This window comes from Panthera tigris, chromosome A3 (genome assembly GCF_018350195.1).
Source record: "Panthera tigris isolate Pti1 chromosome A3, P.tigris_Pti1_mat1.1, whole genome shotgun sequence".
NCBI lineage: Eukaryota > Metazoa > Chordata > Mammalia > Carnivora > Felidae > Panthera > Panthera tigris.
In genome coordinates this window covers 25,170,854-25,195,322 of record NC_056662.1, presented here as the reverse complement: position 1 = coordinate 25,195,322, position 24,469 = coordinate 25,170,854, and the positions used below count along the sequence as shown (strand labels likewise).

Here is a 24,469-nt window from a genome sequence, read left to right as displayed (position 1 = left end):
GTCAAGATTATAATGTGAGGTTTCCAAAAGGTATCATGATGGATAGTGGCCTAACTTAGTAGGCGCTCACCCCCATCATCACATCTCTACCAACATCTAACTCTAAAAGAGTCCAAAGGTGTGGAAGCTCCTGGGCCCATGATCCTCAGTGTGGAGACATCTTTCCTTTGAGTTTTTCCAAGAGGCAGGATTGTGCAGAAGTGACAGCATGAACTTCTAAATCAAGTGGATATAAATGGGAACATTGGTCTGTGTGACCCTGGACAAGTCAATTCACTTCCACAGATATTTATTGAGCAATTGTATCAGACATTCAATCTACAAGATATTTATTGAGCAGTTCTGTCAGACATCATGCTTAGGTGCTGGGGAGACAGCTGGAAGCAAAACTGACCCATCTCTCATACCTGGAGCTCACAGTCCAGTGGGAGAGTCAGAATTATTTACATGAACGTGTACAATATGCTCATTAAGAAGTTTGACAAACACCACAAATAATTCAAGCCTATTTATTCCACATACACCACCTCACCTAAACATACATTCTTAGGTTTTAAAAAAAAAAAGTCTCCAAACATGAACATCCCATCATTATAAGGAGTGCCTAATTGGGAGAAACGATTCTGTGGTGACTGAATTTTATTAAGGGGCACAGAGACATCCATTGTTGAGTTCTGGCAGAGGGAGGTGGGGAATTTTATGTCTGCAACATCACATTTGTCTCAAATGATCCCTCACTGCTACACTGAATTCTCTGACTGACGGTTTGCTGTCCCTGGAGATGTTCTGTCACCATGCCAGTTCTGGCTGTGTCTGAACACAGGCCTCTTACCCATCTGAGAGGCCATCAAACACAGGAGCAAGCTGCAGGAGTCAGACCCCAACTACGTGGCTTGGCTAGATGACCTTGAGTAGATGATTTATGCTCTTAAAGAGCTCGCCCCATCTGTACAAAAAGGGGCAAAGGCTCCTTCATGGGATGGGTGTCCGGGTTAAATAAGCAAACAAGCAGATGTGCAAACTGGCTCACAAGTATGGTTTAATTTGCCCACAGGTTTTGTTTTTTTTTTTCCCTGAATTGTGAATTAGTTAAAAATTTTCTTAAACCGGAAAATGCTATATAAAAATTCAAATGTCTGGCTTTCCTTTAAAACCGTAGTATCTGGCAACACTAGCCATGCCATCACAGTGCTGAGCAATTGCTGTTGCCCCATTTCACCAGAGCCTTGACCCTCTAGGCCACCATAGTCCCTGTATGGCTTGCCTCACCTAGTGACCTTACTTGCCCTGCCATTCCAGATATCTGAGTTTGCAATCCCTGATGCCTGTGCCTGGCAGAGAGTAAGCGCCCAATAAATGTTAACTAGCATTAGTGATATTCTTACTGTCGAGGAACTAACTAGCACCTGCACAGCCCCTCTGTTTTGCAGAGAAGACATGGGTGTGGAAGAGCAGAAAAAGTGGGCATTCATGGTGAAACAGGAGACACGGGGCTTGGTGCCAGCCACCAGTTACCCAGCTGGATGGCCTTGGCCAAGTTCTTGGTCCATCCATCGGTCCATAGTTCAGTAGGGTGTGGGTCAGAGGGTTCAAGGTACAACAGTGCAAGTGGACAGGTCCCAGGTTGGTAAGCCATCCTCCCTTCCCCCAAACCCTACTACCCACTGAACTCAGGCTCTGGGGACCTCTCTTCCCTTCAAAGCTCACCCAGTGTCACTTCCATTCTCTACATCATCTCCAACCTCTGAGAAGGGATGATGCTTTTCCAAGGAGAGGGGGGAAACCAGACACAGTAGCTGTGCTTGCCCGGACCAGAGCTGCAGTGTCAGTAAGGGACCCTTAGAGGGGAGGGGCTCTGTTTTTTTCATGTGTAAAATGAGGAGGACAAAAATAGTGTTTACCTGATAGGGCTGTTGGGGCATTAAAGCGCTTAGGACAGTACCTGGCACAGAGAGAGGGCCCAGTAAATGTCAGCTGTTATTAGGAATGAAAGATGAATCACCGAGGCAGCTTGCCTACATCTCCTCTCAAGGAGGCAAGGAAAATCGTTCTAGGGAGGCTGCAGACTAGGAGAGTTTTCATCAGGCTAGTTTTCATCATCCCTGCACTGCCCCCCCAAACTCTGGTTGGCACAGATAGGCACAAAGACGAGGAGAAAAATATGTTCAGAGGGCAATGAGGTGTGTAGATGAGGCGATCTCGTAATTCCATGGATTCTAAGACTTCTCCCCCCCCCCCCCATATTTTAATACCTCTCAAACTGAGGTGCATCATACAATCAATGGCCTATCCTAAATTTTTCATTGGTAGCTCCTTTCTTTCTCAGGGGCTCAAAATAATGTTGTAGCTCATCTTTGATGGTGTCCTAGAAGTAGTGAGATATAGTGTACAAAACGCGCTGGGCGCCGTGCCTGCCATGTCACAAGCCCTCAGATTATTCTCAGGATCTTCAGCATCACCAGCACATTCGAGGTTGGCCATGGTGGAGCAAGCGGCTTTTCTTTCTTTCTCTCGTTTTCTTGCTGACACCTGCTGACCTGCATTTGGTCGGGGGAGGGGGGGGTTGACAGGCACATGCAAGTGCGGTTAGGGAGGGGAGTACGGAGGGCTCAGGATAGGAAGAGAAAAGCTTTTTCTAATATATTAAGATATTCAGAAAGGAGGAGCCAGGGATTTTTGTTGTTGTTGTTGTTATTAAAAAAAAAAAAAAAAAAAAAAAAATCCCTGCTGGAAGCCAGAGTTATATATATGCCAAACAGGCCAGGAAACCCAGCAGGCCTCCTAGAGCTGGCAATGAACCGAATCAGGGGCATTGTGTCCAGGCCACTGGCTGGCTGAGGGGGCATTGTTAGGGCCTGGCCCTGTCTGGGAAGAGGGGGCTGAAAGGGGCAGGGGGAGTGTGTTCCCATGACTCCCTGGGGAGTAACAACAATTGGGGCCAGCTGGGAAGCCCGCATGCCAGGGGCCCCAGGGCTGTAGGGGGCTGAGGAGGCAAGGGTGGGGGGGCAAGGTCAGGGCTTTCCTTTCTCAGGTGGGGGGGCAAGGCCTAAGGAGGAGGAACATGGGGGTCATTCACTATACCCCTCTTGCTCCCCCCGCCCCCAGCCCTGGGCCACAAAGTCTCTCTCCAAATTATATCCCACATCTGTCCACTCCTCTCCACCTCATAGCCCCACCCTGGTCCAGGCTGCCATGGTCTCTCACCCAGACCATGACGTAACTTCCTTACGGATCCTTACTGCCAACCTGGCCCCCTACACTCTTCTCCACTTGTAGCTAGAAGAATCTTTCCAAAATGTAAATCGCATCATATCACTCCCTTGCTTAAATTTGCCAGAGGCTGCCCGTAACACTTAGAAGAAAACCCAAACCACTTATTCTGCCCACAAAGCCTGCCTGATGGGCCCAGCCAGCTTCTCAGCCTCCATCTCCAACACTCACTCCAGCACTCCAGCGCACCCCCACCCTGCACTCTGTCCCAGCCACACGGGCCTCCTGCCAGGCCCTGGAATGCTTTCAGCTGGTTCCCTCCTCTGCACACTTTGCAGATCCTGTGCTGGGAACACCCTTCCTCTGTATCTCTGCTCTCTCCTCACCGTGGATCTCAGAGAGACCTTCCCTGGAAAACAGACCCTCTTGTTCTCCCTTTCCACGTCATTCTATTACACTGCCCTGTGCTATTGACTTCAGAGCACCCACTGCTCTCCAAATTCATCGTATTTGTGTATTCATGTGGCAGCCTTCCCTCCCTTGACTCTAAGCCCCCGGTGAGCAGGAGCTGGCTTCTTCCATGGCCGAGTCCTAGCGTCCAATGTCACCAGGTACTTGGTACTGGCAGAGACTCAGACAACATCAGCCAGTATTTTTATTATTCCCATGTTCAGGGCTAGGTTAAGGACAGCTGCCATGTGGTCAGGCTGAGGTCACTCTCAAACATAAGTTCTGAATCTGTGACCCATGAACCCAAGTTCCAGGAACTTGGACAGGAAAAAAATATTACATCTATTAATTCACCAGCCTCTGACTGCAATGTAACATCTCCTTCAACTCCATGCAGGCAACAGACCAGAGGCAAATTAGCAGCACCAGAACTTTATCAGCAACAGAAACCACAACTACATCAGTGCCCTGTCACAGCTGCTGCCGGATCTGGAGGTACTGTTTATGCCTAATGCACCTGTGAAATCATGACACTTTTAGATCTGCTACTATTTATTTAGTGTGCTAAAAAAAGAACATATAATACTAAATCACAAATTTAAAAAATATTTTGATAATTAACTCTATAGTCAATATAATTCTTGTCTTTTGTAATCCTATGCATTTTATTTGTATTATTTTTTAAGATTTTATTTAAAAAGATTAAAAAAAAGTTTAATGTTTATTTTTGAGAGAGAAAGAGAGAGAGAGAGAGAGAGAGAGAGAGAGAGAGAGAGAATGAGTAGTAAAGGGGTAAAGAGAGAGGAAGACACAAAATCTGAAGCAGGCTCCAGGCTCTGAACTGTCAGCACAGAGCCCGATGTGGGGCTCAAACCCACGAACTGCGAGATCATGACCTGAGCTGAAGTCAGACGTTTAACCGACTGAGCCACCCAGGTGCCCCTAAAAATAATTTTTTTAATGTTTAGTTTTGAGAGAGAGAGAGAGAGAGAGAGAGAGCAAGCAGGGCAGGGGCAGAGAGAGAGGGGAAGAGAGGATCTGAGGCAGGTTCCATGCTGACAGCAGTGAGTCGGATGCGGGGCTCGAACTCACAAACTGTGAGATCATGACCTGAGCCAAAGTCGGACACTCAACCGACTGAGCCACCCAGGTGCCCCAAGATTTTATTTTTAAGTAATCTGCACACCCAATGTGGGGTTCAAACTTACAACCCCAAGATCAAAAGTCACATGTTTCATTGACTAAGCAAGCAAGGCACCCCAATAATCCTATGTATTTTATTTTATTTATTTTTAAAGTTTTATTTATTTATTTATTTATTTATAGACAGAAAGTGTGAGCAGGGGAGGGGCAGAGAGAGAGGAGAGAGCAAGAATCCCAAGCAGGCTCTGTGCTGCCAGTGCAGAGCCCGACACGGGGCTCAAACCCAGGAACCATGAGATGATGACCCGAGCCGAAGTCACACACTCAAATGATTGAGCCACCCAGGCGTCCCTATGTATTTTATTTAATGGGTTTAAATACAGCATTCTGAGAAGAGTCCATAGGCTTCACCAGATGCCAAAGGGGTTCATGACACACACTAAAAAGACCCCCTAAAAAGGAAAGTAATAAGAGCTGATGTGGTCTGGCCCTGATCCTTCCCTCAGCTGACATCCAGCCCATGAGGACAGTCTGACGGAGGAAGCCTGGAAAAGCAATGGGAACAAGGTTTTGGATGGAGACCCTATGACCTACATTTCCATTTTGCCTGTTTTCCCGTCTTGTTTGTGAAATCGTGACACCTGCAAAGCTCTGGGCACGGAGACCTGGTGCAGAAAGCAGGGAACCCTCCGTGAGGAAGCGTCTCTAAAAACAATGCCAGAAGGGAGCCCAGCTTTCCCTCTGTCGTCCACCTGGGCCCCTGCAGCCTGTAGTTCATGAGCGAGTCCTGTAGGAGACTCTCTGGTTAAAACGAAACCCCTCTTACCCAAATGCTCTTCAGGGCTGAAGGAAGACACACTCTTTCCCTATCCATCTGGAACATGACAAGGGGAGGGGAAAAGAAATAACGTTTCTTTTTATAAATACCCTCTAATTCGTTAAAGAAAGCAGCCCAGCTGAAGTCACAGATTGTGGCGACATGGGGTTCGCTCTGGGGGGTGGAATGCATGCAGCACGATGTTCTGGTTTAGGAGAGCGTCAGGTTCAAAGCTTGATTCTTGTAAACCCGAGCAAACGATGGAGAAAGAAACACCATCTCTAGAATTCTTTCTAGGGCCTGCGACGTAGAAGGGAGCAGGGAGCAGGGAGCGTCACAAGAGGCAGTTTCTTGGCATCTTGGCCTATGAATCATTGCTCTCACATGGGCCTCACGGACCCGTCTCTAATTTGAAAGTGGAGCAGCAGAAGGCCCCAAATTAATCTCCGTTTTGTCCTTTCCCTTTCACTGGGAGCTCCATCGGCCTGAACGTGGGGTGTCACCGATGGTAATATCTGGATATCTAGGGAGGTTCACCTTTACACTGATCACAGTAACAGCGTGCCTGAGGGGGTGATGGGGTAGAGTTGGGGTGGGAAGCAGCTCAGAGAAAGGGCTCACTTTCATATTAGATTATTGATTAAAGGGAAATAGAACACGCAGAGGACAAGGAAGAAATGCCAAAGACTTGTTGAGATGACAGCGTGATATAAAAGTTTCTCATAAGACAGGAGTGCCCGGATGGCTCAGTCGACGGAGCATGTGACTCTTGATCTTCGGGTTGTGAGTTCGAGCCCCATGTTAGGTGTGGAGATTACTTAAAAATAAAATCTTTTTTAAACGTTTCTCATAAGACAAAGATAGGTGGCTGTGTACAGAATATCTCAGAAAGGCTGTACTAGTAAGTGCTAACAGTGAATGCCCCTGGCAAGAGAGGGGGTTTGAGGGTGGAGCTTGGGGGTACGAAGGAACTTGACTTTTCCTTGTGATCTACCTTTTGTACTGTGAGTTTTGCTGAAAAATTATTTTGTATAGTCTTACGTGTCAGAAGACTTCATAGGAATGTGGCAGGTCCTTAATAAACACATTAAACCATTGTACTATTTCAGGAAGTAGCATTTATAGAGTGCCTACTGTGTGCCAAGGGCCCTTTGGCAATGCTCGTTTTACGGATCTTAGGAAATGGAAGCTCAGCTAGGAGGGAGCCAAGTGGGGACTCCTCCCAGGTCTGCTGGAAGCCAGAGCTCTGCTCCTCAGCAAGGACCACACAGCCTTCCTCCCTGGAGTGAGCAGTTGGAGGCACCAGATGCTCTGGCAGGATCCAGAGAGATGCCATCTGTGAGGGAAACCTATTCTTAGAGAGCAGAGACAGTCGCTGGTGTAGCTGGCCAGGCCCCCACAGCAGTGGGGGGATGCTAGGCAGGCACACAGCCAAGGCTCTACCTTTAACTGGGGGGGGTGGGTAGGACAGGCTAAAAGCGGGGGGTACTCAGTTCTTAGGACCACACTTCCTCCTACGTTGGGATGCTATATTAGAAATAACAGCAAACATTTATTGAGTGCTTACTTTATATTCGTCATGTTTTTTAATCCCCCAGGCCATCCTGTGAGGTGAGTGCTATCAGACTGCATATTTTACAGATGAAGAAACAGAGGTACAGAATGGTTAAGCCATTTGCCTAAGGAAACAGGGCTGAGCCCAGGCGCTCTTGCTGTCCCCAATCAGCATGTTATACGGACTCTCAACCTGCTGAACTGGAGGCCAATTTTAGTTTGGGTTTCCTCAATAGCAGACCCCAAGACAAGGATTTCAGTTCAAGCGGTTTATTTGGGAAATGGTCCCAGGAAGTACTCATAGGGGCATGAGGAAGGGAGACAGAGAAGGGAGCGTTATCAAGCAAGTGACCACTGTGGGCAGCCCGAGTTCAGTCCCGCTGGGGAACTCTGGGAGCCAGTGTGGAGCATGTGCCTCGGAGTTACCCCACCCGGTGATAATGGGGGGGGGGCATTCATCAGTCATTGGTTGAGAGCTGCTCCTGGGATGTGGTAATCCTCCAGACCTGCTGTGGGGCGACGGAGCAGACGCCAGTAGCAAGAGAGGGCCTTCAGGCAGAGACACAGGGGTGGCAGGTGGAAAAGTTGGCTGGTGTGCAGTGAAGTGGTAAATTGGAGGAGATATGGGTGCAGCACCCCCAGCATCTGCTTGCTGATGACCACCCCCTTCCCCCACGTAACCTTGGGATCTCATTCAGCCTCCACAGAGTGAATTCAGAGACCTTCCAGATCACCTTCTCCAAACGTGTAGTACAACACCATGGCTGAGAACACTGCTATTGGCATCAGATGTGATGCCACCATGATTACCTAACAGCTCTGTGACTCAGTTTCCTCACTTGTAACAAGGGATAATGGCTGGTTGCATATCATTCCCTACTGCCTCATTACTCAAGGTATGGCTTAGACCAGCAGCACCACCAGCGGCACCTGGAAGCCTGTGAGAAGTGCAGAATGTCTGGCCCTACCGCAAACTCACTGAGTCAGAATCTACATTTTAATAAGATCACCAGTGACTCATGTGCACATTTCTACTAGTAATTTCTAAAATATAAAAAGAGACTGAAGTATTCTTACTAGACCAAGGGTCTCAAATTGGTGGGCCATGGACCAAATCTTCCTGGAGACCTGTTTGATTTATCCAGCACACTGATTTTTAAAATCAGACTGGCCCGTGAGTCTCCAGTTGACCGTGTCCCCACCACTCCCTAGTGCACATTTTCATTTATGCCCCTTGCCAGGTCCCTGTGGGCACCTGAGTTTGCACCCCCGGCCTGGAACCGATCCTATAACCAGCTAACGTTTGCATAGCTTAGGTTTCTAAATTTAACATAAGGCACTGAAAAAAACCCATGGGCTTTGAACTCAGACAGCTCTGGGTTCAAACCCTGATTTGGCCACCATACTAGTTGTATTACCTTCAGCAAGTTACTTCCCCTTTCTGATCCTGTGTCTACATCTGTGAAATAAGGATCAGAATACATACTTGCAAGGTCACTGCATGGATTAAAAATAATATGTGCAAAGCACCGGGAGGAAGCAGGAGCTCACTAAATGGAAGTAATTGGTAGTAATAGCAGCTGTTGTAGTTATATAAGTCCAATGAGGACACCCGCTGTGTTTTATGATTATCCTCATTTTACAGGAAACTGAGGCTCAGAGAGGTTAAGTACCTTCCCCAAGGTTACATAGTGGTGGAGTGGGGACTCAAACCCATATCCCCAGCTCTGTATCTGCACTGTCCACTAGAATTTTCTGTAAGGACAGCAGTGTTCTATATCTGTGTAGCCACTAGCCACATGTGGCTGACTGAGCACTTGAAAAATGACTGGCCCAAATTGAGACATGCTATAAGCATACAACACAAACGTGACTCTGATGACTTAGTACAAGAAAAAAGAATGTAAAATAGCTTGTTACTTTTTATATTAATTACATGTTAAAATGATAAAATTTTAGAAATATTGGGTTAAATATATAATCACCTGTTTCTTTCTACTTTTTTTAATGTGGCTACTAAGAAAAGCTTTAATTACATATATGGATCCCATTGTGCTTCCACTGGACAGTGGAATTCTAGAGCTTCTCCAATAGAACACCTGAGCAAGGAATATAATATTTTCTAAAAACGTATTTTCAACCCACTGCCCACCAGCAAGGAGCACTCTGTTACTTAAGAATGATTGAAGACCGTACACACCAGTAAGAGACTTCAGGGCCCTCCTCTGATGCCCAGAGGGGATGTCTTTCCCTGGTCTCACAGAAGTCAGCAGCAGAGCTGGAATCATGTCCAAGGCTTCACAGCCCAAATCGCCACTTGGTCCACCATTTGGGAGTACCTAACGGGACTTGGAAATCAGTGCTTTTGCTTCAGCAAATGGAACCCTGGGACAATAGAATCTGGAGTCTGAGAACCATGATCTTGAGAAGAAGGATCCACTGGGAGGATTCACCGATAGAGCCAATCTCGGGTGTAGATGCCCCCATAAGCACCTTGGGAGCACGTTACTTTGAGGGAAGGCTTTTGTTGTAGAGGAGGAAGTCTGAGATATCGTGCCATACATCGCTGTCCTGATACAGGTAGGTCATGGAGGACTGCAGTGAGGGTTGTAGAGTGCGCTGGTGGTACTCAAAGAGCCACAGCACCAGCCCCCACACTATCCCAGTGAGCAAAGGGAAAGGGTCCCACCTGGGTTCGGGAATGTAGCCCTTCTCCACGCCCAGGCGGCACAGGGCAAACAGGAGTCGTGACAGCAGGTACATGTTGATCTGCAGGAAGGGAATGACAGGGGATTACAGGAGGGCCCAGCCACCGGGAACCTTCTCCCCCTGACCCATGCACTGGGGCACCTACTGTGCAGTGGACTAGTGTTTTTCTCTTTTTTTTAAGTTTCTTTATTTAGAGGTGCCTGGGTGGTTCAGTCTGTTGGGCATCTGACTCTTGGTTTCGGCTTAGGTCATGATCTCACGGGTTCATGGGATTGAGCCCCATGTCAGGCTCTGTGCTGACAACACTGAGCCTCCTCGGGATTCTCTCTCTCTCTCCCTCTCTCTTACTGTCTCTCCCCCACTTGTGCTTATGCTCTCTCTCTCTCAAAATAAATAAACATTTAGAAAAGTAAATAAAGAAAGAATAAAGTTTTAAAATTTATTTTAGTAATCTTTACACCCAATGTGGGGCTTGAACCTATGACCCCGACCGAGTTCAAGAGTCTCATGCTCTTCTGACTAAGCCATCCAGGAGCCCCTGGAACAGTGTACAGGTATGCAAGGTGATTTGAAATAGTATGTAGCAGGTATTTTAACATTGCTATTCACTTCTTAATTTATCATTCTTGTTAATTAAAAATTTTAGAAAATAGGGGCACCTGGGTGGCTCAGTTGGTTGAGCGCCCGACCTTGGCTCAGGTCATGATCTTGCGGTCTGAGTTCGAGTCCCATGTCAGGCTCTGTGCTGACCGCTCAGAGCCTGGAGCCTGCTTCAGATTCTGTGTCTCCCTCTCTCTCTGCCCCTCCCCTGCTCGTGCTCTCTCTCAAAAATAAAAAATCATTTAAAAAAATTTAGAAAATGAATACATTTACATGTTTCAAAACTAAAAGGTAACTTGACACCAAAAAATACAATGCGCACACACACACACACACACACACACACACACACACACAATAGGTTGGATCTTATCGAAATTTAAAATTGATTGTGAAAGCCCCTATGAAGAGCCTGAAAAGAAAAGCCACAGGTGAGAGAAAATATTCACAAACACATATCTGACAAACTGGTATCTGGAATATATTTAAAAAAAAAAACTCTTAAAACTCAACGGTAAAGAAAAGAAACAATCCAATTAGAAAACAAGCAAAAGATGCGAACAGATGCTTCACTGAACTGGTTATACAGATGGAAAATAAGGACATGGAAAGATGTTCAACGTCATTAGCCATTAGGAAAATGCAAATTAAAACCACAATAAGAAGCACTGCACACCTATCAGAATGGCTAAAATTAAAAATGTGATCAACCAATGCTGGCTCAGATGTGGAGAAAATGGATCATTTGTATATTCCTGATGGGAATGTAAAATAGTACGGTCCTCTAGAAAATAGTTTGGCAATTTCCTAAAAAATTAAACATGCAGGGGCACCTGGATGTCTCAGTCGGTTACGCGACCAACTCTTGATTTTGGCTCAGGTCATGGTCTCAGTTCGTGGGTTTGAGCCCCGCCATCAGCACAAGAGCCTGCTTAGGATTCTCCCTCCCTCTCTGCCCTCCCCTAATCGCATGTCTGCATGTGCATGAGCTCTCTCAAAAAAGTAAATAAACTTTAAAAAAAAAGTCAATCCTCAAAGGTTACATACAGCAATGACTCTACTTCTAGAACATTTTTGAAATGACAAAATTTCAGAAATGGAGGTCAGAGGGGTCAGGGAAAAGGAGGGGTAAGAAGATGGTGTGACCAGGATTCCTAGGCCTTAGAAGTTTATAAACCAGTGCCATTTCTTTTATTTATTTTTTTTAAGTTTATTTCTTTTGAGAGAGAGTATGCACCCACACAGCAGGCGAGAAAAAGAGACAGAGGGAGAGAGAGAATCCCAAGCAGGCTCCATGTTGTCAGTACAGAGACCTATGCAGGGCTCAACCTCACAAAACCTGAGATCGTGACCTGAGCTAAAATCAAGAGCTGGACACTTAACCGACTGAGCCACCCAGGCATCCCAGACCAGTGACATTTCTAACATCAACAACAAAAACTGGGGAAATTTTCTCAAAATACAAAATGCTCATATCCACAGATTCCACAATCCCATGTTGAGGAAATTTCAGATGGATTGACAAACGCCCAAAGATGCAGACTGCAATGTGTGTGTACTGGCAAAAGGCTAGAGACCCCCTTGTCCATCCAGAGGAGACCGGGAAAATCAAGCCTGGTCTATCCACCCAATGGAGAACTTTGCTGATGTTAAAAAGAATGAGGGATTGACAAGAAAGGTTTCCAAAATACATCATTCTGTGAAGAAAAAGTGTGGTGTGATCTCACTGGAGGAAAACTCCTGATATGTTCAGACACAAGCACAATTTCTGAAGAGCACACAAGACACAGTTGAAGTGTTCATGGACAGTGGCTGGACAATTAGCGGGGGGTGGGAACTTTCTTTTAAATTCTTTTTTTTTTTAAGTTTATTTATTTTGAAAGAGAGAGAGCATATGCACATGCACAAATGGGGGAGGGGAAGAAAAGAGGGAGGGAGACAGAATCCCAAGCAGGCTCTGCCCTGTCAGATGTGGGCTCGATCTCATGTCTCACCAACAGTGAGATTATGACCTGAAACGAAATCAAGCGTCAGACGCTTAACTGACTGAGCCACCCAGGTGCCCCTTTTCAATTTATTTTCTAGTTTTATTGTGACCATAACCCAAGCACCTAGGAGTATGCCAGGCGCACAGGGGTGTTTAGTCTGCATTTTTTAAAATGTGAAAATAAAACATTTTATAATTTGAAAGTATTTAATAAATTTGAGGGAGGCAAAAAGAGGGGCTGCCAACTTTTCACAATGACCAAAAAGGACTTAAAACAATAACTAGCATTTCATTTCATAAAAAAAAGAAGAAAAAAAAAAGGATTTTAACCTAGAAAAAGGACAAGTTAAAGAATAGATCATTCTTCGAGCGTAATAAGTTATGTTTTATGGGCGCCTGGGTGGATCAGTCGGTTAATAAGTTACGTTTTATGGGGCGCCTGGGTGGATCAGTCGGTTAAGTGTCCGACTTCAGCTCAGGACATGATCTCACGGTTTGTGAGTTTGAGCCCCGTGGCGGGCTCTGTGCTGACAGCTCAGAGCCTGGAGCCAGCTTCAGATTCTGTGTCTCCCTCTCTTCTGCCTCTCTCCCGCTTATGCTCTGTCTCTCTGTCTCTCTCAAAAATAAGTAAAATGTAAAAAAAAAAAAAAGTTATGTTTTATGAATATCTTACTCCAGGCCAATTTAAAATTTTTTCTTTTAATGTTTATTTTTGAGAGAGACAGAGACAGTGTACAAGCAGGGGACAGAGAGAGAGGGAGACACAGAATCTGAAGCAGGCTCCAGGCTCTACGCTGTCAGCACAGAGCCCGACACGGGGCTCCAACTCACAAATGGTGAGATCATGACCTGAGCTGAAGTCAGATGCCTAACAACTGAGCCCCCCAGGTGTCTGGTAGCCATTTTTTTTTTTTTTAAGTAAGCTCTACACCCAATGTGGGGCTTGAACTCATGACCCATGATCAAGAGTCATATGCTCTACTGACTGAGCCAGCCAGGTGCCCCCAGAGTGGTGGTGTGTTTTGTTTTTTTTTCCTCATTTCACTGCACAGTGTTTTTTGGTTTTTTGTTTTTAAATCTTTGCTCCAGTGCTCGCTTCGGCAGCACATCTACTAAAATTGAACAATATAGAGATTAGCATGACCCCTGTGCAAGGATGACACACAAATTTGTGAAGCGTTCCAGATTAAAAAAAAAAAGATCTTTGTTCCAGAAAACAGCACACACACTGAGTTTTGGGAACGATGGAATTTCAGCAAGCCGCTTGCTTGGTTTACAGATAAGGAAACTGAGGAGAAAGTGACCTTCCCAAGGTCATACAGGGACTGGTGAATTACAGACCCTTGGACCTCTACCTCTTTGACCTCTACCTGGACCACATCCCTCCCACCCCCCACCCCACCCGCAGCCCAACCCCTATCCTGGGGCAGGGTCTTTACCTGACTGTTGATGTTACTGTTATCTCTAAACACCAGCAAGGCCCCGATGAAGGCAGCCAGGAACGAGTGCACCTGGTAGGTCTCGCCCTGCACGTGGGACTGCAGGGCACAGAGCCCCTTATAGGCGAACACAAAGCAGGCCAGGTTCCGGGAGTGGGTGTACGTGGCCTGCAGGATGGCCCGCAGCTTCTCCTGGAGGCTGCACAAACACAGGGAGCCCCCATGAGCACAGGCCCACTGTTCCACGTTCACTCACTGGGCGTGCAAATGTGAACCAGGCGAGGAGCTCTCGGCCACTGCTCTTTCAGCCCCAGGCCTCTAGCTTCCATGTCCTGGGGGCTGCTGTCCCATTGGATTCAGGCCTTGACTCCATGCCACTTCCTCAGAGGGCCCTTGCCTGACCACCCGACTCAAAAGAATGCCCATCATATCCTGTCCTCTTTTCCTTCACAGCTCTTACACCAGCTGACACTTATATGCTTGTTTATTATTTCTCCCTACTCCCACCCCACTCCAGTGCAAGCTACTGAAGAGTGGTGTCTACATCTGAATAGAGCCTGGCACATAGTAGGTACTCAATACGTGTTTTTTTGGAGTGAGCTGTGAAGACATGAATGAGAGAGTAAGGGAGAGCCTACTATGTACTGGAGCTGGGGAAACGATTCTGAGGGAAAGTGCTTGCTGCCTTCATAAGATATATGATCTAAAGGGAGAACATAAATAATCACGAAGCAAGGGTCAAATTTCGACCTTGACCAGAGATGATTCTGGGATCTGAAGGACTGATGAGGTGTCAATGAAGTCGAGAGGGGAGAGGACTTGCATCCAGGCAGAAGGATCAGCACATGCAAAGGTTTGGAGGAGGGACAGAGAGTAAGGAGTAAAGGGACAGAGAGAAGCCATCAAGGCCTGAGCAAAGAATACGGGGGGAAATGATGTGGGGAGAGGAAGGGCCATGCTCTTCTGTCTTTATCCTGAGAAAAGTACACATTTAAGCAGGGAAAGGATTCTATTTATCTTTTAAAATTAAGTCACTAGGGGGCAGTGAGGAGAACACAAGGACAAGGGCAGAGTGTACTCTGGGAGTCAATTCAAGGATGACACAACCAACCAAGTTCTCTCGAGGCTAGATGAGGACCTTGAAGTGGGTCAACTGGAACCTGTGGAAATCGGCCAGGTGAGTGGGGACAGCCAGGAGTCAGCTGGCTCTCGCCTCACAGGAACACAAGCCCCGTGTTGCCAGTTCTTAATCTTTTTTTTTTTTTTTTTTTTTGAGTAAACTCTATGCCCAACATGGGGCTGAAACTCATGACCTCGAGATCAAGAGTCACATGCTATAGTGACTGTGCCAGCCAGGCATTAATGCAAGAAAGCTGGATTTCCCAGTTATCAAGTGTTGGTGCTAATCTTGCCTTCAAAATGTTTCGAGAGTCTGACCACTTACCTCTCACCTACACTGCCACCACCAATGTCTGGGCCACCAGCATTGTTCCTCTTGATCACTGACTGCTTTGTTCGCTCCTCTATCCCTAGCACCTAAAATGGTGTCTGGCACACAGTAGATGTTCAATAAATATTTACTGTTTGAAAGAATGAGTTAAATTTTAAGAAAATGGAGGGCAAAAACCAAAACTAAAATCAGCGAATCAATAAATAAAGCAAAAATACAAGAGGTGTGAATTCGAGCCCCATGATGGGTATAGAGCTTACTTAAAAAAAGAAAGAAAAGAGCAACCCTAAAAAAATACAAAAAGGGAAAATCTTGTGAGCTGGATTTGGCCAATAGGCTGTCCATGTGTACTTCTTATAAGCTCTAGGTGAAGCTACATACATTAAAAACCAGGCCACAGGGGCGCCTGGGTGGCTCAGTCGGTTAAGTGGCCGACTTCAGCTCAGGTCATGATCTCACGGTCAGTGAGTTCAACCCCCGAGTCGGGCTCTGTGCTGACAGCTCAGAGCCTGGAGCCTGTTTCAGATTCTGTGTCTCCCTCTCTCTGACCCTCTCCTGTTCATGCTCTGTCTCTCTCTGTCTCAAAAAATAAATGTTAAAAAAAAAAAAGTTAAAAAAAACAAACCAGGCCACAGACGCTTAGTTAGCTAAGTGTCTGACTCCTAGTTTCGGCTCAGGTCAAGATATCACGGTTTATGAGTTTGAGCCCCACATTGGGCTCTGCGCTGAGAGCATGGAGCCTGCTTAGGATTCTCTCTCTCCCTCCCTCTCTCTCTGCCTCTCCCCCGCTCATGCGCGCTCCCTCTCTCTCTCTCAAAATAAATAAATAAAGGGGCGCCTGGGTGGCTCAGTCGGTTAGGCGTCCGACTTTGGCTCAGGTTAGAATCTCACGGTCCGTGAGTTCGAGCCCCGCATCGGGCTCTGTGCTGACAGCTCAGAGCCTGGAGCCTGCTTCAGATTCTGTGTCTCCCTCTCTCTCTGACCCTCCCCCATTCATGCTCTGTCTCTCTCTGTCTCAAAAATAAATAAACGTAAAAAAAAAAAAAAAATTAAATAAATAAATAAATAAACTTTAAAAAGAAAAAAGCAATGGTTCACCCAAGGAGGACCCATGGCCAAATAAATCTCAGCATTAAAAACGAGGCCACACAGTAGTTTCTGAGAAGTGCAATGAGGGGAAAGTCACGGGGGTTGGAGGAAGACCAAGAAGTTTGAGTAAGAGAGGTCATGGACAGTTTTCCCAAGGAAGTAACCCTCATAAAATTGGTATTGGTTGCCAGGAAGGAAATAAAAGTAGGGCAGAAGAGGAAAGAGCATGCCCGGCAGGGGGTGTTGTATAAGTAAACGAGTGGAGGTGGGACCACATGTGGCATGGCAGCGAGTCCTATGTGCCAAGGGCACTGCAGGCTGGATGTAGGAGAACAGTGTGGGGATGCAGCTGAGACCAGGCAGCAGGGGGCCTTTTTTTAAAAGTTATCTTAAAGTTTTTTTAAGTTATCAGTATACTTAATATACACTGTTATCTTCATTTCAGGTGTACAATGTAGTGATTCAACAATCCCATACATCACCCAGTGCTCCTCGTGGTTAGTTGCAGAGGGGCTTTTAAGGAAGGAAGTTGGGCTTCTCTGGAGGATCGTGGGAGCCGGGGGAGTTTTTGAGCAGCAATAATAGATCAGACTCGTACTTGAGATGGTGGTGATGGGGGATAGGCTAGACCTAGCTAGGAAGCTAGTGCAACCGTCCTGGTACTGAGGGCTGAACATACTCTCTCCCAGTTTGAGGAGGGGGTGGGTACCTGCCACTCCGGAAGAGAAAGGTCATGACCAGCGCGTGAGGGGCCCGGATTTTGACTCCGTAGCTGCAGAAATGAAAGGAAACAGTTACTATGGCGTCACTGCCTCACAGAGTCTCCCTGGGCAATCTGACTCCTCGCCCCCTCTCCAAGCTTAATCCTAACATCGTCCTGGAAGGGGAGATAATGCTGGCTTTCAAGTTAGATCTGGGTTCAAGTTAGATATGGGTTCGAATCCCAGTCCTAACACCTTCTTGGTAGTGTGGCCTCGGGCTTGTTATTTAACTTCTCTGAGCCTCAGTTTGCCTAACAGTAAAAGGGGATGTCAGCCTAGAGGGCTGGTTATAATTCCAATGAAAGGGGACCATGTGTGTCAAAGGCCTCCACCAGCCTCACCCAACTGGCTGTGTGGAGTTGCTCCCTCGGTTCCACACTGACTTACCATTGCAGCCAGACTCATTTTTTTTAAAGCATAAATCATATCACATCCCAATTTAAAAGCCGCCAATACATTTCCCCTACTCACAGAATAAAATCTGGACTCTTCCCACAGCCTTGAAAGTGCTGCAAGATGTGGCCCCTGCTTACTTCTCCTACCTCTTGCCCCCTACTTCTCCTGCTCCATCCAACCCCCCCTGGCCTTCCTATAGGTCTTTGGACTGCCAGTTTCTCCCCTGCCTCTGGGCAGGCTGTTCCCTCTGCCTAGACTGTCCTTTACTCCTCACGTAGCCACTGCTTCCTCAGCTCTCCAGTCTCAGCTGGGGCCTCTGTGGAGGCTTCTTACACAACAGCCTAGGTTAGGATAATATTTGCATTGCCACAGAGCCCCAAGCCTCTCTGTGGTACTCTACACTCCTGGGTTAATGATTCAATTTCTCATAACTACTTATTCTATTCTAATTATCTCTTTCTTCCACTAGACTGTGGGCTTCGCGAGGGACTGTGTTTGATTTGTCCTCCACAGAGTCCCCAGCACCTTGCGTGGTACTTAACATATAGCATGTGCTTAGTACATGATGGCTGACTGATTCTGGAACAACCTTTAATTATCTGTGAGGGAAGGTAATTTCTAGAAGGTTCTATCTTTAGCTTGGTTTATCTTAAAGTTAATAAGTTCCCTAAAATAGTTGCTGAGTAATATAATTCCTTCTACCTGTTCAAAATACACCTCTTTCCAACTATTATAGACAGGAGGACCTGAGCTTTGTAAAACTGGATTTAAAAAATAAAAAACACTGGAAAAAAATATGCCACAATGTTAGCAATGTCCCCAGAGCTGGAGAAGTATGCAAATTTACTTTTATCTTTTAACTTTTCTATACTTCCAAAATGATCTATAATGATTAAGCATTGTTTTTAAAATTAAAGCAATTGGAATAAAATTTTTTTTTAAAGTAGGCTCCATGCCCAGTGTGGGGCTTCTTGAGCCCATGACCCTGAGATCAAGAGACACACGTGCTATGTACTGAGCCAGCCAGGCATGCCGAAATAAATTTTAAGTTACATAAAGGCCTCTTTTTAAGACTCAAACCTCTTCCCCTGACCCTCCTTGTACTTCCTCATTTAGCACTGGGGATTGTGTGAACATGAATACTTTCATCCTCATTGTTTTTCATTTATTTTTTAAAGATTTTATTTTTAAACAATCATACCCAACATGGGGCTCAAATTCACAACCCCAAGATTGGAGTTGCATGTTTCACTCACTGAGCCAGCGAGGTCCCCCCTCTGTTTTAACTATATTCAAGTGGGTAGTAAAAAGGAAATACTGTAGTATTTGGTGCCAAAGCCCTGCCACGTTTTACTGTGTGAACTTGGATAAGTTACTTAACCTCTCTGAGCCTCTCTTCTCCCATCAGTAAAAAGTATTCTCCATCTCAGACTTGCTTCTGGCAGTTAAGGACATAGCACATGTGAACGTTCTAGTCTCTTCCTTCTCGTTCTTGACTGGACTCCCTCTTATCCCACCAAGTTCTCCAGCTGCCAGGCCCTGATCTTACCAAGCTACAAGGTCTAAAAATCCTTGGCACAATGACCATGACTACATATTGTCATATGAGTATCTGTGACTGTTCACCACAGGCTTGTTAGAAACAGCAAAAGACTGGAAGCGAACCCATGTCCATCCACAGGGAGCTTCTGGATAAATAAACAATGGTCCCACCACTGAGTGGAATACTACACAGATGTAAAAGATGGAGGCAGCTTTATGTGCACTGCAGGATATATTAAAGCAAGATGTGTAAAATATAAAGTTGCATCAAACGAGGTAATTCTTCCATAAATCTAAAATTATTTCAAAATAAAACTTGTCTTGGGGCACCTGGGTGGCTCAGTTGGTTGAGCATCTAACTTCAGATCAGGTCACGATCTCGTGATTCCTGAGTTCAAGCCCCACACTGGGCTAGCTGCTGTCAGCATAGACTCCACTTCAGATCTCCTGCTCCCCTCTCCCTTCCCCTCCCCTGCCTGCACTCTCAAATATAAATAAAAATATTTTTTAAATAATAAAATAAAAAAGAAAACTTGTCTTAAATGTGTGTGGGGGAAATATATGTATTTGTTTGTACATGCAGAGAATACTTCTGGAGGGAGACATGAGACTGGATATAGGTGTCACCTCCAGGGAGGGAGACTGAGTGATAGAAGAATGGGGTGAGCAGGCCTTCATAGCATCTACCTTTTTTTTTAAGTAGGCTCCACGCCCAATGTGGGCCTTGAATTCACAACCCTGAGACCAAGAGTCTCATGCTCTACTGACTGAGCCAGCTAGGCATAGCATCGAATTTTTTATGCCTTTTCTGAAAGTTACGTAATTAAAAAAACATTTTTTTTTAAGTTTTATTTGTTTTTTTGAGAGAGAGACAGACAGAGTGAGTGGGGGAGGGGCAGAGAGAGAGGGAGAGAGAGAGAATCCCAAGCAGGCTCTGTGCTGTCAGCATGGAGCCCGATGCGGGGTTCGAATTCACACACCGTGAGATCATGACCTGAGCCGAAACTAAGAGTTGGACTCTTAACCGACTGAGCCACCAAGGCGCCCCGAAAGTTACCTAATTTTTAAAAAAGATTTTACTATTAAGTGATCCCTACACCCAGTGCGGGGCTCGAACTTACAACCCCAAGATCAAGAGTCTTATGCTCTACCAACTGAACCAGACAGGCACCCCTAACGTTACCTAATTTTTAAAATATAGGGGTACCTGGGTGGCTCAGTCGGTTAAGCGTCCGACTTCAGCTCAGGTCATGATCCTGCAGCTTGTGAGTTCAAGCCCCACGTCAGGCTCTGTGCTGACAGCTCAGAGCCTGAAGCCTGCTTCTGATTCTGTCCCCCTATCTCTCTGCTCCTCCCCTGTTCACTCTCTCTCTCTCTCTCAAAAAATTAATAAACATTAAAAATTAAAATATATATACATATATATAAATTAAATTTGTAAATGTTAACAAGTTGAAGCCAGTGTTATTGTTGCGATGGCCATGCTGAATTGCTTATCTTGTCTCCTGCCTGGCAGTGGGCAGGGCCCCCATCTTGGCCACAGCAAGCTCTCTGGCACACCTCATCCAAAGCCATGTCTCTTTCCCTTGAACAAAGAGGCCCTCAGCCTCCTCCAGCTCACCAGGGTGAAAAGGGCCCTTGCTTATACCCCAGACATAAGTGGAATAGTGCCCCCACCTCCGTATATCTGCCAGGCCTCATTCCCAAAGCTCTCAAACTCAGGTGGGAGCCAGTTACTATCATTCACAGGATTACTCTATGTCCTGAAAAAGGGGGGTGCCTGGGGTTTGAAAGGACTTACAGGACATAATGCCAGGTTCAACATGATGTCCAGGAAGAGCCTGGTCTCAGCAAACTAACATTTAGGGAGGACATTTAGGGGACAGCCAGGACAATTTGACTATTAACTGGACAGTAGTCAACACTATAGATTATTATTAATTTATTAAGTATAATCATGATAATTAGCCATATAGGAAAATGCTCTAATTTTTAGAGATGCACACTGACATATTGAAGAGTAGAAATCACAGCGAGTTCAATTTTACAAAGCTTATATGTCTTAGTCGTCCAAGATTGCCTCCCTGAATGGATAGCGTCTCTGCACAAACCGCATATTCTTTTCCCCCTCCAGGCCTTTGTTCAAACCATTCCCTCTGGTTGGGATGCCCTTCTCCTCCTGGAAAATTCTAACTCGGCCTTCAAAATATCACCATCACCTCCTCTGTAAAGCATTCCGGGCACTGCCATGGTACTTTAATGATGAATCTCATTAGGACCTTGAACTCTTGGTCCTTACAGGTGGACATGGTGCCTTGGCACTAAACAGTAATGGGATCACTGCCTTAGATCACTCCGTTTGAGTGAGGCTGTTTCCATTTTACAGAGAAGGAAACTGAGGCCAGAAGAGATGAAGGCACCCAGCTTTGAAATAAAGGAACTAGGCCTGAGAAGGGCCTGATCTTAGCAAGTGCCTGCCCTGGCTGGGAAGGCTGAGACAACAGGAACAACTGGGTTGAAAGTATATACACAAAGCTAGCATTGGGCAATGCCCATTGCTGCTTTGTCCTGAGAATAACTTAGCAAAGGGCCACTTATATTATCCCATCTTAGTCACACCTCAGCATGGCTGATAAAACCTTCAGGCCCAACAGGTACCAATTCCACCTGACTCTGGGTTTCCAGAGAAGCCAAGAGCCTGGCATTGGGATCAGGCATCTCTGTGTTTGAATCCTGGCTGTGACACTGGCCAAGTGATGTGACCATAAGTAATGAGTTTACCTTTCTGAGCTAGTCTTCTCATTTGGAAAATGGGGACAATTGCAATTCCTACCCTGTACACTTGTACATGCATTCAGAAAATGTTTGAGAGTATCCTATGCACCATGTACTAGGAATACACCAAGGAACAAAGTAGATAAATATTTCTGTCCCTATGAAGCCCACTTTCTAGTGAGAAAGACAGAATATAAAAACAGGATACATAGGTGAACTTAGTGTCAGATGGTGACAAGTAGTATGGAGAAAACTTAAGTATGGGAGGAAGTGAGGAGTTCAGAGATGACCTTATTGAGAAGGTGACACTTAAGCAGAGACCTGAAAAGGTGACGGTGTGATCTAGGCAGACGTCCTTGTTTACACACACGCACGCACACACACACACACACGCACACACACACACACACACACACACACACACACACACCAAACAGATATATATACCAGGCACTGTGCTGAGCATTTCACATACACTGATTCAATCCTCTGACAGTATGATGTAAGTATTATTATCGTCCCCATTTTATAGAAATTGAGGCTTAGAGAGGCTAAATGACTTGCTCCAGATCACACAGGTCGGTGGCACCAAGATTTGAACAAAGGCAGTCTCACCACCATGCCATGATGCCACTAGCATGCCAACTCCAGGAGAACAAATCTTTGGTTTTTTCTGTTGTGTCCCCAGTTCTGGCACAGTACACTCTCAATAAATGACAACAGTTATGCATAAGTTTTAAAGGAGGGGGAGCTCCCCTCCAGTTACCAGCCAGGTAAAATGAACCCAAGACCTCCTTTCCAGCAGATCTGATGGCCAGGGTGGAATCAATTTAATGTCGAGCAAATATCTGCAGCTTCTTTCACAGTTGTTCTCACTCCTCAGGCTTATGTCTTAGGAGTTCCCTGGGCAGGATGGGGACTTGGCGCTAGAGTCATACAGATAAGAAGTGAGAAGTGGGATATGAGCCCATGGGCTCCTTAATGGTGGGAGCATAGGCAGAAGGCACCGCTGGCCTGCTAGAGGCCAGTGGCCACTTCTCACTGTGCAGATGGGACTGCTGAAGCCAGGCAGACCCAAGGACACATAGCGGGGTATGGGGGGTGGTGTGGGGAGGGGTGGGCCAAACGAGAGGATACAAGGGCTGGCGTGGGAGGTGGTCAAGGCAAGTGGGCCAGGTTGCAAAGCATGTAGAGCCCCAAAACAGCTTAATGGGAGCCCCAGCTCAGAAGGCTCACGGAACCCCAAATCCAGCGCCCACCGTGCTGGACACCTCGGTGGACCGAGGCCTAGGGAGGCTGCTCAAGGGCACACGGCGTTGCGGTGGGCCCAGAATCCACTCCTCCGACCCCAGCCGGACCCACCCTTCAGCCCGGGCCCGGCCCGACAGCCCCACTCACACTGCCCCGTTCCGGAAGCCCTTAACCATGGCCAACGCAGCGTGGTAGCGGCGCTTGCGCAACAGTGCGTTGACCGCAAGGAGCAGAGCCCGTAGCTGCGGCGGGACGGCCATAGGGACGACGAGACAGGGCAAGCAGCAGGACCAGCACTGGAAGGGTCCGTCGGCGCACCTTGGAAGCGCGGGGCGGAGCAGCCGTGCCTTTGCACCCATAGGCTCTGTCTGCTGTCACTCTTAGGGGAAGAGCCAATCAAATGGCCCACTCATCTCGCATGGAGAACGGGATGTTGGCACTCCTCCCGAGTAGCGTCTGATTGGAAGAGTGGGAGAGCTTGTAACCAATCACAAATGGGCTCCGCCCGACAGGCCCTAAGGGGGCCAGAATCCTGAACCCGTATTTGTCCCACCAGATAGACTGTAGACCGTGGTTGGAAGTAGGTGGGCGTGAGTTTTCAAGGAGGTTTCTTGAAAGAGGAGCTGCCCTCCCTAGTATTGGGATAGTGACCCTGGGAGGAGCCAGACCTCACCTTTACACATGACAGTTCTGATTGGATAACAGTGATCATAGCAAACTTGTCAGAGCATAAATCATATGGCATCTCAAAGGCTTCCGTTTATTCTTCAAATCCAAACTCCTTCCCACAACTCACAGGAGAAGACTGTATAATCTGGCCCCTGCTTCCTTCTCTAACCTCATATCCTGTCACTTGCCCCCTCACTCATCTCCAGCAAAACTGGTAAGGGTGCCATTCCTTGAGCATGCCAAGAATGCTGCTGTCTCAGCGCCTTTGAACTTGCTATTTCCCTGACTGGTATGCATCACCCCCAGTTCTGCCCATGGCGGGCTCCTTCACAAACGTCAGGTTTCAGATCAAATGCTGCCTCTTCAGAGAGGGCTTCCTAGATGCCCCATCTAAAAGTAGCACTGCCCTCCCTTTTATTTTCTTCATATTAACTCTTCACTCTTTGAAATTATTTGTTTGCTACAAGTCCATCGTCCATTGTCCCTACCAGGTTGTAAATTCCATGACAGCAGAAACTTTGGCGGTCTTGTTTTCCGCTGTAACCCCAGTACTTAGCACATGGTGGGTGTCCAACATATGCTTGTTGAAGCAATACAGTTTGGGGTTGACATCTCCCAGAGCACTGG

General features: G+C 46.5%; 1 protein-coding gene and 1 non-coding gene across 7 annotated transcripts; one reads left to right on the top strand and one right to left on the bottom strand.

Annotated features, from left to right (window-relative positions):
* Positions 1-280: 280 nt before the first annotated feature.
* PXMP4 (peroxisomal membrane protein 4) lies at positions 281-23,657 on the bottom strand. Of its 6 annotated transcripts, none has more exons than XM_007073579.3 (5): positions 23,321-23,647; positions 17,158-17,220; positions 13,910-14,108; positions 9,864-9,943; positions 2,361-2,537 (listed from the first exon to the last, which is right to left on the bottom strand). In XM_007073579.3, exons 1-5 carry the CDS (start codon positions 23,530-23,532, stop codon positions 2,456-2,458), a joined length of 636 nt encoding a protein of 211 aa, XP_007073641.2. In that variant the 5' UTR covers positions 23,533-23,647; the 3' UTR covers positions 2,361-2,455. The 6 variants fall into 6 exon arrangements, with proteins under 6 accessions (XP_007073642.2, XP_007073641.2, XP_007073643.2 ...); XM_042980594.1 differs by lacking the exon at positions 2,361-2,537 and adding an exon at positions 5,220-5,348 and having other exon boundaries at positions 23,321-23,645; XM_007073580.2 differs by lacking the exon at positions 13,910-14,108 and having other exon boundaries at positions 281-2,537; positions 23,321-23,656.
* On the top strand, positions 13,559-13,661 carry LOC122237477. Its single transcript, XR_006216091.1, has one exon. It is a non-coding gene; the product is annotated as a U6 spliceosomal RNA (small nuclear RNA).
* Positions 23,658-24,469: the final 812 nt, after the last annotated feature.